Source organism: Harpia harpyja, chromosome 17 (assembly GCF_026419915.1).
Source record: "Harpia harpyja isolate bHarHar1 chromosome 17, bHarHar1 primary haplotype, whole genome shotgun sequence".
In the NCBI taxonomy this organism is placed as follows: domain Eukaryota; kingdom Metazoa; phylum Chordata; class Aves; order Accipitriformes; family Accipitridae; genus Harpia; species Harpia harpyja.
This window is the reverse complement of record NC_068956.1, coordinates 24,139,309-24,153,114: the sequence shown is the minus strand read 5'-3', so window position 1 is coordinate 24,153,114 and position 13,806 is coordinate 24,139,309. Positions and strand designations below refer to the sequence as shown.

Here is a 13,806-nt window from a genome sequence, read left to right as displayed (position 1 = left end):
TTTGGCGAAAGATGTTTAGGATCCAAGTCTTTTAGCTTTTGCCAGCATGTAAAGGAATGTGTTTAGATTTAAATTACCAATGTTGTGTGTATTTTCCACATGAGAGAAGTGGCAAGGAAAGCAGGGGAGAGACCTTTTGTGAACTAGTCTTGGAGCCTTTAGGGAAGGGGTAGCATGTTTAAAAGCAGCTGTGTAAAAAAGAAAATGGTAAGTTCTGTCTATTTTTAGATTGTCCCACTGACCAAGAAAATGGTTGTGTTAATAAATAAAAATGGAGCAAATGTATGATAAGTACTAGGGAGCTTTTTCAATTGCATCATGTGTCCTGGTAGTTTTGTGCTAGAATGCTGTCTCTGTGCTGCAATGCTAATAGAGGTGTGGGTAAATGAGAAGCATGGGCTGCTCCTGGGATTAACCACTGGAAGGGTTTACTCTTGTCAGTATGACAGAAGATGAGCTGCAGTTTCTGTAGTGGTCTGGCTTTTTTGTTGCTAATTTTGCTCTTTTCCTTGGGTTCCAAGTTGTCAGAAAACTTTATATAAACTTCCTGGATAAAAGTAGCTTAATGCAAGGGCTGAGAGAGACTGAATTTTATTTCATAGGGAGGAACAGGGGAAAATAGAAGGGGAACCAGGCAGTTCATGTAGCTATAATAGGGAATCCTAAGGGGACTGCGTTTCCAGACCTAAAATGACCTTGCTACAGAACTGCTCCTATTACACTTAATTCAGCAGCTCTGCGGAAGGATTCCTTTATGTGGTGACAAGAAAAGCAAAATCTGTGAACCTGCATTTGTAAGTGTAACATAAGGGACTTCTGCAAATAAAAGTAAGAAGGGAAAGGATTGAAGTGAAGTGTCCTGTAAAATAGGAGCTGAATAGTGACAGTCAGGGTCTTGGTCACCATCAGCTTTATTCAGTCAGTTCTTGGAATGCATTTGGTCCTTGGTAATCTTAAAATAGTTTTGATTACTATAAACATTGCGTAGGTTCATATCCAAGAAATAAGAATGAACAATTGTATTTTAGCTACGTTAGTAAATACTGATCTCCTTATCACTTTTTATCCTAGTGCCCTTTGTACTGTATGCAGGTATAAGCGAATGCATTTGTATGTGGATTGGGAACTCCCTGCTACATTAAGCTATATATAGGCTAATGGAAACAGCCAGCTCCATAATGCCGTGGGAAGCAGCAAACTAAGAGCAAAAAAAGTAGTACCGTTTTCTTAACAAATTACAGCATTCTACACAGTCCCTTTTCTAATTCAATTCTGTCTTCCTCCATCCTGATAACCTCTACCCCTAAAGGGTTAGTGCTTCTAGATTCAAAGAAATCTTTGCTGTATGTTCTTGTGATGCCATCCCAGGGTACTACACAAATGAGGTCTGGGTTTGGGATTTTGTTTTCTTTCAGCTAAGTGGAGGTAAAAACAGGATACCATGACTTTAGAGAAACAGATTGCTTGTTAGTCACTTCAGGGCATGTACATACATGTACGTGACAGAATGTGTTACAGTAAGGCCACCTCCAGCTTGAGTGGGACCAGGTGTATTCCACCAGTGTCCCACAGAGATACAGCTCCACAAAGCTATAGGGTCCCAATGTGGGTATTTAGATACTGGTTTTTGACATTTCTACTCTCCCCTTCCCAAATGCACACAATGTTGGGGGGGTTTTTTTGCATTTTGTGTGCTAATTTCTGGGGCAGATTTGTGTTAAAGCTTCTGGTCTCTGTATGCTCTTGTTCTGGTATGAGGGGTGTTGAAACATTTTGTTGTTACAGGTCTCTGATGTGCTTTATTTAGGCTGCAGTGAGCTTTAGTGCCCATCCCAGGTGTGAAGAGTCTTGCTGGGTTTAGCCTCACTTTTGACTCGTGGCATTATCAGGCTTCACTCATGAAGCGCTGTGTGTTTTGTTGGCTTTCCTTCTGCTTGTACATCCAGTACCAGACTTGCTGGCCTGTTGATCTTTTCTGTAGCTGTTTCTGTGTTTTTCTTCTCTTTCATTGTCCTTACTTGTGTAATAGTAGTAGCATCCTCTTTTTTTTTTTCCCACAGTTCCCTAAACTTCTATTTCAAATACTGCTTTTCTTGCTTTCTGATGCAATTTTTGATACTGGATTCTAAGTGCTTGGCCTAATTGCAGGTGGATAAGCTGTGTGAAACTGTCGATGTTCCCTTACCTGATAATATAAATAGTTAAACTTATGTCTTTTTTTATCCATTTATTTCAGTACTAGAGAACAAATTAAGAATAACAAACCCAAAGCTCTTCTATTACTTTATCGTTGGTTAAAGATACCACTTAGCTTCAGAGAAGCCAGCAGGTCATTTAAAACCATGTAATAGCAAGTCCTTATCTTTTTATGCGAGATGTGGATCAATTACACAGTTGTGAAAGTTGTATCAAGACCAGTCTGGAGTGATTACATGCTGAGGAGATACCATAACTTCTCATTAATACATGCCAAGCTATTAATAATCATATTGTACTTCTTAGTTCCACAGTGATGTGCTACTACTCAAGGGCAGTTCAAGAAGTTGATTAGTCAAATCTGGGAGGCAAAAAAAAAACCACCAAAAAACCCTCAAAATGTTAACATTACTGAATTGTCTCCAACACTGCAGTCACTGCTGCTGTGTGCATAAGCATGTCTTCCACATCGATGGAAACCTTTCTTTACAGCTGTTCTTTTTTTGCTCAAGAAAGGAGTGTTACCAGTAGTGTTTGTTTTGCATAAGAAGGCTGGTGGTCCTGGGAGTTCATGGCATGAGTTTCCATTGCTCGGCAGCAGACAGTGGCCTGGCATGATGTTTCCAGCTTGCCAACCAAGCAGCTGAGCCCACCTCACTCCTCAAGAAGGGATGGGAGGAGGATGTAGCCAACAAGCTCCTGCCTCGTTTCCTCTTGGCTGGCGTCTTCCAGCCTTCTCGGCCTGACTTCCAGCCAGAGCAGGATGCTCTGCTGGCTTTGTAGGATAACGATGGGAGACTTCCCAGTGTCATCAGTCTTGATAGTCTTGCTCTAGCTGTGGTTTGGACCCCTTTGACCATGCAGGCGTGCTGAAACTCTGCATCCTCATGGGGCTTGAGTGAACTGGCCCGAGCCTTGTTTTTTTCCATTTAATTTTTAAAAAGTCAGTATGTGAGTCCTGTCACCTCTAGGGTGTCACATACATACATGATGAGACAATCCTAGGGTAGCAGTGTCAGCTTTCTTGATACTCCAGAAGACTTAAGGAAGGATGAAAAATAAACTCGGAATAGAGCTGGCTCTATTTCTACAAGGGAAATATTCTGAGGAACTGCTAAGTTTAACCACATCTTTTGGCAAGTACATCTGCCCTTTGGCAACATGGGCCGTTTCTAATCATGTTATCGTAGGCTTGCTTCTGCAGCAATTAGTGTGCTGGAGAAATACTAAGTCCCTGGAACGCTTCACACCAAAAGAGCTGGAGAAATATCCTGCCCTTTCTTTACTTGGTTTCATAAGGTTAAAAAAAAAAAAGTCAGATTACAGAGCTTTGTTAAATTTGTTCTAATGGGCTGCATGTTCATTTTACCAGTGACGTAAATATTAAATGCATAATTTGGCATACTGATTAGATGTTCATGTAACCCAAGGAACACAAGAAAAGAAAAACACCACCCCACTGTGAAGAGAAGGAGTTTGCATGGCCTGCTATGTTTTGTTGGGGTTTTTTTTTAAACACATTAATCAGTATATCAGGGTCAAATGTTGCTGGAAGAGGCAATCTTCTCATGTCTTAATGGCTAGGTCCTTTTATGTATACTGCAGAGTCATCTGCAGATGTGGTATCTTTCCACAGTATTCAAAACTCCCAGGGCAAGAAACATGATTGCTATCTAATGATAACCACTGAGAAAAAAAAACAGAGGGTAGCTAATTCTTATTTAATTTTTAGGTCTTCAGAATTATTCTGAGGATTTAAACTGTAAGAATTGCTAGTCTGTGTAACTGTGGGGTGATGTTCCTCTTGCCACTCAGGCCCCCCCTCCCTTCTGTTCTGCTCTGTGCTTGCCTCTCCTGTTGAATGCTACCTGTGCTTTGGAGGAAGGATGTCAGCAGTTGATCGGTTAGAGAAGAGGAGCATGGAAACAACATGTATAAGGAAGAAATCAAATTTTCTGCATATGCCTCTTCTGTAAGAGAAAGACAAAGCTGATAAAACTGTGCTCTTTAGTATGCTGACATATAAACTATCTGTAGTCAGCAATAGAAGAAATAACAACTGTTCAGGCTTAGTTAATAAATTAGTATTTAAGGCCAGGAAATCTCTCTTGTATTGGTTGTTTTGATATCTGTTTATCTGATCAAGCTTTGCAGTAAATGCATAGGGGGCTTTTAATGAGACAAAAGCAGCATGAAACTTTAAAAATAATTGCTAACACTTGGGGAGAAGATGGGAGATGATTTTTAAGCTTAAATGGGCAGTTGTTTGGGGTGCACAAACCTAGAGCAAATGCTTTTCAATTGAAAAACATCAGTCTGTTTTCAGCAAAGAGTTAATAACAGTGGGGGGAATAAGAGGAGCAAGGGAAATGTTCTTTGGCAAATCAAGTGAGTCTCAGGCAGCCATGCCTACCCTGTCAATTCTTATTAATAAAGCTCTTTACCTATATTATAAAATTGGTGCTGTACATTCTCTAATGAAGGGATTATTTTAAGGCTGTGTGCATTTGGACAGGAGTAAGAGCCCGGCATTGAGAGAGACATCTGTAATGAGAGATTTTTAATCGGGATGCATTATTAATGAACTGCATGGGAGACACACAAACCTGCTTTATTAGGCAAACTGTAAATGAGCCTATTTGGTAAGGACATGCAAAATGTGTGTGTGCTGAGAGAGGATATTTTGAGAATTTAACTCATTTCTGAATAGTAAAGGCATCTAGTCTGGCTATAATTGGTGCCTGTGGCAGTTGTTGATACCCTGACTACATTAGCTTTCTGTGCCCTTTAGCAGCATTGGGAAAACATTTCTAGTACTCATTAAGCTGTCTATTATCAAGACTTCATAAATATACACATTTAGAATAGATGATTTGCCATCCCAGTGCCTTAGAGCACTTAAATAAATTAGTTCCTGCTATTTCAGGCATTAATGTTGTGGTAATTATGCATGAAGCAATAATGCAATTAAAACTGCCTTCCAACTTGCTCAAGTGGGAATATTTTTTTGAAAATAATACTTGATCTTTTCTCAGAAGATACTCTAGAGCAGGTGGATGGGCTGTGTGGCTCAAAATGGCAGTGCGGAACTGTTTTACCTCGAGATCCTCAGTTTGCCTGCAGGTCAAGTCAATATTAACCAAGTATTACCATCTGTTGGCTTTTGTTGACCTCTGGAAGGAGGCAGCAGTCTGATTGCCGCACCCCCTCCGCCTTCTCTAGTGGCGAAGTGCCCACATCACAGCTGGCATCAAGTGTTTCAGCAGTGGGTTTTTTTATTTAAAGAATACGGCCACACTTCAAGGCAGGAGACATGGGCTACAACATGTTTCGCTTTCTTTGTGCACAATACCTCCTGGTTTCAGATCTTTGCAATATCTGCTATAATAAAGCGCAGCAATATATCAACCCAGATTTCAGCCTTGGGTCTGAATTTCTTTACATTTAAATTGGACCTCTTGTTCCTTGGGAGAAAAATATATATATTTTGTAGCTGAGTTAGAAATAAGCTTTTCCAGCTTTTTGGCAGTCAGGTAATAGTTAAAGTGAAAAGGTTTCTTTTTTCCAGCCAGAAAGGCAGTTTAATAACTTTTGGGTCCATTTGTTCATAGCAGTACTGGAGTTGAGCCCTGCAAACCCCTGGAGCTTGGCAAGCCAGGCAGACTTGGCAAGTATTCCTACCAGCTTACCAAGTCTGAGTCAAGCATGGGTTGTTGCAACTTCAAATACATTTAGTGCATTTTGTTAACAGGAACATTGAGGTGGAGGGGTTGTTTTGATTTTTTTGTTGTGTGGTTTGTTTTGGGTTTTGTGTTTTGTTTTGGTTTTTTTTTTTTTTCCTTTGCTGACCTTAACGAATACCATACTCTCTCTGCACACAGCTGGTCCTTAAACCATGCATGACAATTTAAGGCTTGTGTTAAATCTGAAGTGTATTTTTTACGCATAGTATCTGATTTACTCTTGACATTAAGATACTGCGGAAGTATATAACGTTCTTTCTGTTGATTGGCATTCAATAATGTGAATCTCTGGAAAAGATAACCATAGCTGTTATTTACAGTGCGTTGTAACTGTAACAGCTTTTGCCCTCCGTTTGGAGCGTGTGGTGCACGCAGACTTGCATAAGCATTGGGAGTGTTCTCACTTCTAATTTTCATCTATATGGATCCTGCCAAAAGAAAAATAGCTCTAATTTGGTTTTTGAAATAGCAGAACATCGAACTTTCTGAATGTTAGTTCTTGCCCATCTAAATCATACCAGCCTTGAAATAAGGAGAAAAATTTTCTGTAGAAAATTCTTTCAGTGTCGAAAGATGCTGCAGAAGACTAAAGATAGTGGTGCCTAGATACCTATTTACCACAGTCAGACGCATTCCTCTCAGTATTCTCTTATAGTAATTGACTAACCTCAAGGTGGTTTTAGCAGGGTCTTTAATGAATTCTGCATCACCCAATTGTGGCAGAGTAGGAACCTTGAGTAGGAAGAATTGGGTTGTTGAGGCAGTATTTTTCACTTGTACTTTGACAGTCTGCTGCTTTGTGAGGCATCTTAATAGCTTTGCTTTTTCCAGGTTTTATATGATTGTATCTTCACTTCATTACTGCTAATACTTTTGTTGGGAAATGTGAATCTAAGATGTTAGCTTTGCCTGGTTTCGGGCTTTTCTTCTAGTCATGGGCCAGCTACAGAAAGTCTGGCTGCTTTGTTTTACCATCTTGATGGAAAATCAGAACAGTCTGTTGCTGGAGGACTAGTTGTGGGAGGCTATGGTTTCAGAAAGCAATGGTTTCCTAAGTAGCATGAGCCAATGTCATAAAAGGCCTCAACATTTGCTACCAAACCTTTGAAGTTTGCTTTGCCCAGTGGGATCTAGAAAACTGAGCAGAGCACAGGCTGAGGTTGCCAGCTAGGCAGACAGGCTTCTGATTTGTGAGCTATTTATGTTTTCTAGGAGTGATGCCCTCGTTCATAATTGCAATTAATTGTAAGAAGCCTGGAGATGATAAATGCCTAGATCATCATTGCTAAGTATCTGGGAGTATGCTTGTTTAAAGCTCTGTTTCTTCCTAGGAGAAGCAGCCCTCAAGTTCCTTACCTGACAGCCCCAAATTAATTGTGGTTTCTTTTTGGGACCTCAGGCTTTGTGCCCAAGATCTTTCATATCTTTCATTTGAAGAGCTGAGGCATACAAGTGGTTGAAACTCTCCATGTGTGAGAGTCGTCTGTATGCTACTTTGGGCCATTAATTGAGTGATTAGAGTGAGATTTAGAGAGCAGTGATCATTCAAGGTATCAATACAGTAGAAGTGATGAAAAAAGTTGGGATGTAGAATTGTCCTTTTTCTGGACAGAGCTGGAGAGGTGAACACTTAAATGCTTATTTAATTTCAATTAGTGCATGACCGACAATGTGAAAGAGGAAATTTTTTTAGGAAACTGGAGAAATGTTTTGCAGTTTATACTAGGTTGATGCATTTCAACTATATGGAAATAGAATGAAACTGCTGGCCTTTAAGAAAGCTTACAAGGGCATTTCTAAACTACAAGCTGCAAGAAGAGCAGCAGGTATAGAAAAGTGCAAACTCAGAATAATGTAGGGTGAAAGTGATAGAAACTCCCTACTAGCAGGAGCAGCTGAAAGTTTAAAAAATTGTAGGAAATAAGTTTAAATAGCTGGCCTACTGTGCAAGGCATATCTATAAGCAAATGAGTTGATATCAGTGTCATTGATTCTTGCTTGAACAGTGAGAGTGCATTAGAATGATGATTCATTTAAACAAGAGTAGTGATACAACAGATGTAAGAACAGCTGTAGAGGTTCAGAATAAGAGTCCAACTAACCTGGTCTCTGATCTGCTGTGAACAGTGGTAGTTCTCTGGCAGACTCATCTGCTGTCCAGTTTTCCTTCTGTGATTTTTTTTCTGATTGCTTTTTGCATCCACAGCATCGTCTGGCAGGCAGTTCCGTAGATCAACCATGTATTGTGTGAAAAAGTTTCACTTTTTCTTTTTGTGTCGCCTGTTAATCTAGCATCTTGCAGCAGTGCCTATTTGAACAGCTATTTGTTATTCTTGTCAATCTTGTAAATACTTTAATCTTCCCTTAAGTTGCTGATGTCCCATGCTGAAGAGTCCCAGTCTGTTTAGATATTGCATCTATGAAAACAGTTGTAGGTCTTGATGCAGTCTTGTTATCTTTTCTTGTCTTCTTTCCTAATTATTCTACATCCGTTTTGGGTGGGAGCAGAGAAGAGATCAGATGACATACAGTTAACTAATTGTTATCTGAAGTGTTTTGCTAGGACACTAATACTGTGCAAGTGAGCCAGAGAATAAATTATGCTAGTAGGAGAGTGCTGCTGTGTATGAGTGACAGAATGGTGTCAGAAAAGGTGCTTGGCAGAGTTCCATGGGCTCTGAGGCAGTGAGAAGGGAACAGGCGCGGGCATCACTTGACTGCTCTGCAATACCTAGTGCATCCAGTGCAGTGTGAACTTGTAAACTAAATGCAAGACAAAACATTTTGAAAGGGAGTGGGGAGGGGGAGTGTTCCCCCACACAATGTTGAATTACTTTTGAATGAAGCGCTGTGGTACAGTGTTGATTTTTAAAAGGGACTACAGCCACAAATTCACAGAAATGCTTTGTTATCTATTAAGTGCAATGATTGATGTGCAAACTGTTTCAGGATGCCCTTAAACTGCTGATTATTCTTCCAGTTTACTTGGGAAAAGATGATTCTTTCCCTTCTTTCTTACAGTCTTTCCTAAGCTTCTTTCAATGCCCATTGACTAAGAAACTTTGTTCTAACCCAGTAAAGCAGCTCTTGCTTCAAAAAGCTGCTTAAACAAGATAAGAAGTAGTCTCAAGGAAGCTAGGTCCAAGGAAATGCTGAAGAGAGTTTTACCGATGCAGTGCAGCTAACAGTGGTTTCCTGGGATTGTGGCATTACAGAATCCCCTTAGTTGGAAGGTAACTTGGAGGCCATCTAGTCCAACCTCTTGCTTAAAGTAGGGTGAACAGTGAATTCAAACCAGGTTGTTCAGGGCTTGCCCAGTTGGGTTTTCTAAACTTGTAAAAGGATGGAGACTCCACAGCCTCTTTGGGCGACCTCTTCCAATGTTTAATTATTAAATTGATAGTTTATTAAACAGTGATATTTACATCATACAGACAACGAAATCATAATATGATTATTGAACTGATAAGTTGGTATCGCTGTAATTCTGGGACTGTAAAAATAGGACACAAGTGAAGCACAGCATCCATCAAAACATGCTTACCTTGAAAATTCTGGTCTTTGCCAACCATGATGGAAATGAGGTTGGCTTCTGGCTTCAAGCATGTTAATTTGCCAGCAATAAGGATTTTGAAATAGTTTGAGGCCATTTGTTTTTTTAGAGTAATGATGCAAATACAGCAAATTGCTCCATCACCTGAGTATTTTATTTTAAATAAGCAGTACTCTGGCACTATTTAAAATGTAAGACTTTAGAAGAGAGTAACTGCCTGGCACTGCTGATAATTATTTTTAGAGCATGACAAGCAGCTGTCTCCAGATAGTGGTCTGTGTTCCACATCCTTCTCCCTTACTGTAAATGGAAACATGTACTGCAGTAGTAATCTAAAGCTTCTTGTAACTTGTCTTTGTTTCAGCTTTGGTTTGCTTTCGTTAATGGATTTTCTGGGCAGATCTTATTTGAGCGGTGGTGCATTGGTCTGTATAATGTGGTAAGTGCTACATGTTTTGACTTGAGAGTGCTTGGGACTTCTATGTTATTTTGTTGTCCCATTTCTCACAGGTAACTGTTTTGGATGTATGTCGGGAAAGGTGAGTTCATTTGTAAAATCCATTTTGGATCCACTCTGAGGTAGGAAAAAAATAATTCATTTTGGATAGTGTTTTGATCGCAGAAATAAATTTCGGAAAATGCCTTGGAAATACACGTTTGGCCTAACATAACTTCCATAAAACTCTGCAGCTTTTAGATGGGAATTTAATTTCCTCTTCGAAAGCATATTCAGTCTTTTATACTGAATATTTTGCTGACTGTTCATGTTCAAAATAGATACAGTGTCTTCGTCTTTGAGTTTTGGTTTGGCTTTTTTTCCTCAAACCCTGTAACAGATGCTCAGAGAAGTGTCATGCAGATGTTTTGGGTTGACCTATGCTACGTTAAATACAGAACGGGAAGTAGCATCGCTGTGTCACCATCATTTTTCACTTGAACCAAGAGCAGGATGTGTCAGTCCAGGAGTGATTTCTGATTTTTGCTGCGCTCTGCAGAGTCCCGCACTGTGCCACATGACTTTATCACTTGAATCAGTAATATTATTTAATCAATAATATTGAAGTCTGGAGGATCTCTGGGACCAAGTTCCATAGCATACCATAGACCTGTTCTGGTGTTTTCAACAGTGTACCTTTGTAATGTTACTGATGAGTGGCCTGGTGTCTGGATTTCTGAGCCACTAGGATGCTTTGTTAGTGTTGAAAAATCCTTTGCCTTTCTCTTCGAAGGGAGGAAGTTTAATTTTTTTTTTTCTTTAAGAAGACTCATTCCAAATATATGGTAATACAGAAAAAGCCAGCAAGTTATCACTGAGTGGTATTAATAGAAACACTTAACTTCTGTCACGTTAATCTTAAAAATGATGGCACAAACCCTCATATTCCATAAGATTTCATATTCTCTGTGGAAGATACTTATTCAGGGATTTTCCACTCCCTTGATTCTCTTCACCCTAATTTCCTGACTGTTACTCAGTTTGTGTCATTTGTGTTCAGATATTTACATCTATTATCTTTAAACCTGATTTGATGGATCTACCTACCTTACATAAAGCTCATGGATGAAACTTACCTTCTAGAATCAGTGATGTAGAAACTAACCCTTGTTTTATAAGGTCGGTATTTTCTAAAATTAGAACTGGTCGCATGGACTCATGAAGAATCAAGTGCTAGTGGGATATTAGGGACTTCCACAATTTGAAGGGGTTAGATTTTTAAGTGGATTTAGCTCTGTCATTCTTTTCTCTGCTGATTAACCGTTTATTTCATTAGTAGTCTCACTAAAATATTAAGTATAGGAAACCATCGGAGCATTGTAATTCCTGCTTTTGCACTGGTTCATACTGGAGGTTTACCTTCATAAACAAAACCACTAGAAGATTTATTCAAGTGAGAGTGTAAATGCCCCTATAAGCATGGGAAACCTGGGGAAGTACCTTTAAAGCTGTATGAGAACATGCCCTTTTTTGAAGTATATTGGACCAGTGGTCTTAGTTTCAGTTCCCTACCCCTAGCCTGCTGCTATTTTAACCATCTGGTTTATCACTTTATGAGCAAAAGCAGCACGTTCCCCATTGGATCTGGGGATGTAATTATTGATTCTCACTAGTGTCTAGTCCTTTGTGTTGCTCTTTTGTCTACTCCCTGACTGCCTCTCGCTGCTGGTGGGAACCACAGCCCAACTTTTGCAAACATGCCTACGTGCTAGGAACAGTACATAACTTCAAGCTGCTTCTTAACTTCAAGAACACCTCTCAAACTGTTAAAAATACATGTTTGTATAGGATTAGAAATGATTTTTCCGATATAAACTGTTGATGTAAAAGGAAGTGAATGAAGTTTAGCGTTCAGGCATGCACACTGGTATTTTCACTCTGTGCCTGCACTGCAGACTGCAAGAAACATGGCTACCCAAGCTGGCTTTAAATGAGCTGCCTCAGATCCTGGAAACACTTTAAGAGCAGCAATGTGGGACTCAGCAGAGGCTAATTTACTCTGCTTCTGGCAAAGTGTCCTGCTGCCTCTCCTGGAAAGCTTCCGAAGCTTGGTCATCTAAGCGTCTACCCATAGCACAGACACATACTGCAGTTAATGTCTTCCTATCAGTTCATGCCTGCCTGGAGAATCCCCAAAGTACCATAATACAGAATGGCCCTTGTCTTTCAGTAGATTTTTTTTTTTAATGTGATTTCCACACTTGCGTTGCCTGTAAACTTAGCTTTGGTTAAGCATATTACATATTTAATTATGGCTACAACTGCAGGTATATTTGAACCCATTCCCACAAGGCTTTTTTGAAAAAGGACGTGTTGTCTTTCCTTTGCAGTCTGATGTGTTTTACCCTCGCTAGATTAGCTGGTGCATCAGAAGCTAATGATGCTTAACTTCTTGGGTTTAAGCTAATTAGTTAATAGTCCGAATTTTCTTTCATGTTTCTTTTGTTCATAAGTCAATATTTGAGAGTTATGAATTGCTGAAATTCATGTTTGGACTTGTTTGGAGATTGGAAAATTATGTCAAATAACATGCTAGTGGGTAATATGTCTTCACTGAAGCCTGTGGGAATTTTGCTATTGTCTAGATACTGAAATATTATCTGAGATCCACTTAAAAGTAATAGCTGCTTTTAATTAGTATTTGCTTTCCTTGCAGATTTTCACAGCGCTGCCACCCTTTACTCTGGGAATTTTTGAACGATCGTGTACTCAAGATAGTATGCTTAGATTTCCACAGCTATACAAAATTACTCAAAATGCAGATGGGTTCAACACAAGGGTAAGGAAAAGTCTGTTTCTTTAAGAATAACCATACGCATTCTGATTTTCCAGGTCCTTCTCTTTAGAAAATAACTTATTCCCCACTGTTACTTCTGCTTTATGCTAGCCACTGAGGTTAAGATTATTCTGCCTCCCTGTTCTTTTCAAGGGATTAAATTTTTTATTAAAAAAAAAAAGTCCTTTTTTTTAAATAAGGATTTTCTGCTATGGCTTCAACTGAAACCTGTCCTGAAATATCCATAAATTTCAATTCAAAGTAAGATTTGTATCAGAGTATGACTTTTCAATTCACAACTACTGATAAATGGTGAGTTTACCACTTTAACAGGAACTAGATAACATGACCTGGATTTTATTTAATATACAAATTGTCATAATGTTCTCTACTAGAGGGCTTTTTCACAAATAGTATAGCTCTATTCCCATAGTTCTTTTGGAAAATAAAATTTGAATTGGTTTATTTGGACTTTGAGTTTTGAAGAACACATTTTGCTTCCTTTTGCTATTTAAAGCTGGAAAACGCCATCATTTGCAATTCTGTCGTTATTCCATAACAGGCACATCTAAATGTACTTCTGAATCGAGGAAGCTGTACGATTGATTTTTTTAGAGAGGAAATCGTAGAGTACGTAAAGCTCTAGTTTGTGCAAAACAGCGTTATCTGTAAGTGAAACATTGTGGGGCACAAAGTATTTGCCCGTTAAAAGAAAATAGAACATGTCATAGTACTGAATCAATCTTTTAATATAGTTCTTTGAGGTAGTTAAAGAAGGGTGACTCCATCTGTTTGCTGTATTTTGATAAAGATCTTAAATTGCAAGCATGCTTGCCTGTATTTTAAGTTGTTAGAATAAAACCATCCAACTGGACCAGTGTTTTCTTGTGAAAGAGCAGAAATTGTAGGAGCAAATAGGTCCTGCAGAAGTTTAGGTATTTCACTTCAGGACAAACATTGTGTGACTTTTAACTACACAATGAAATGTTTGTTAGGAGTTAGAGAGAGGTCAAGAGTTTTGGACTTCACTGACAACTTGGTT

General features: G+C 39.1%; 1 protein-coding gene across 1 annotated transcript in view; it reads left to right on the top strand.

Moving 5' to 3' along the window:
* The window catches only part of ATP8A2 (ATPase phospholipid transporting 8A2), a 356,262-nt gene that overhangs the window by 227,122 nt on the left and 115,334 nt on the right, over nt 1–13,806 (top strand). Inside the window, 2 exon segments of the mRNA XM_052812677.1 lie at nt 9,857–9,931; nt 12,645–12,767. Of these exon segments, the coding sequence (XP_052668637.1) occupies nt 9,857–9,931; nt 12,645–12,767 (198 nt within the window).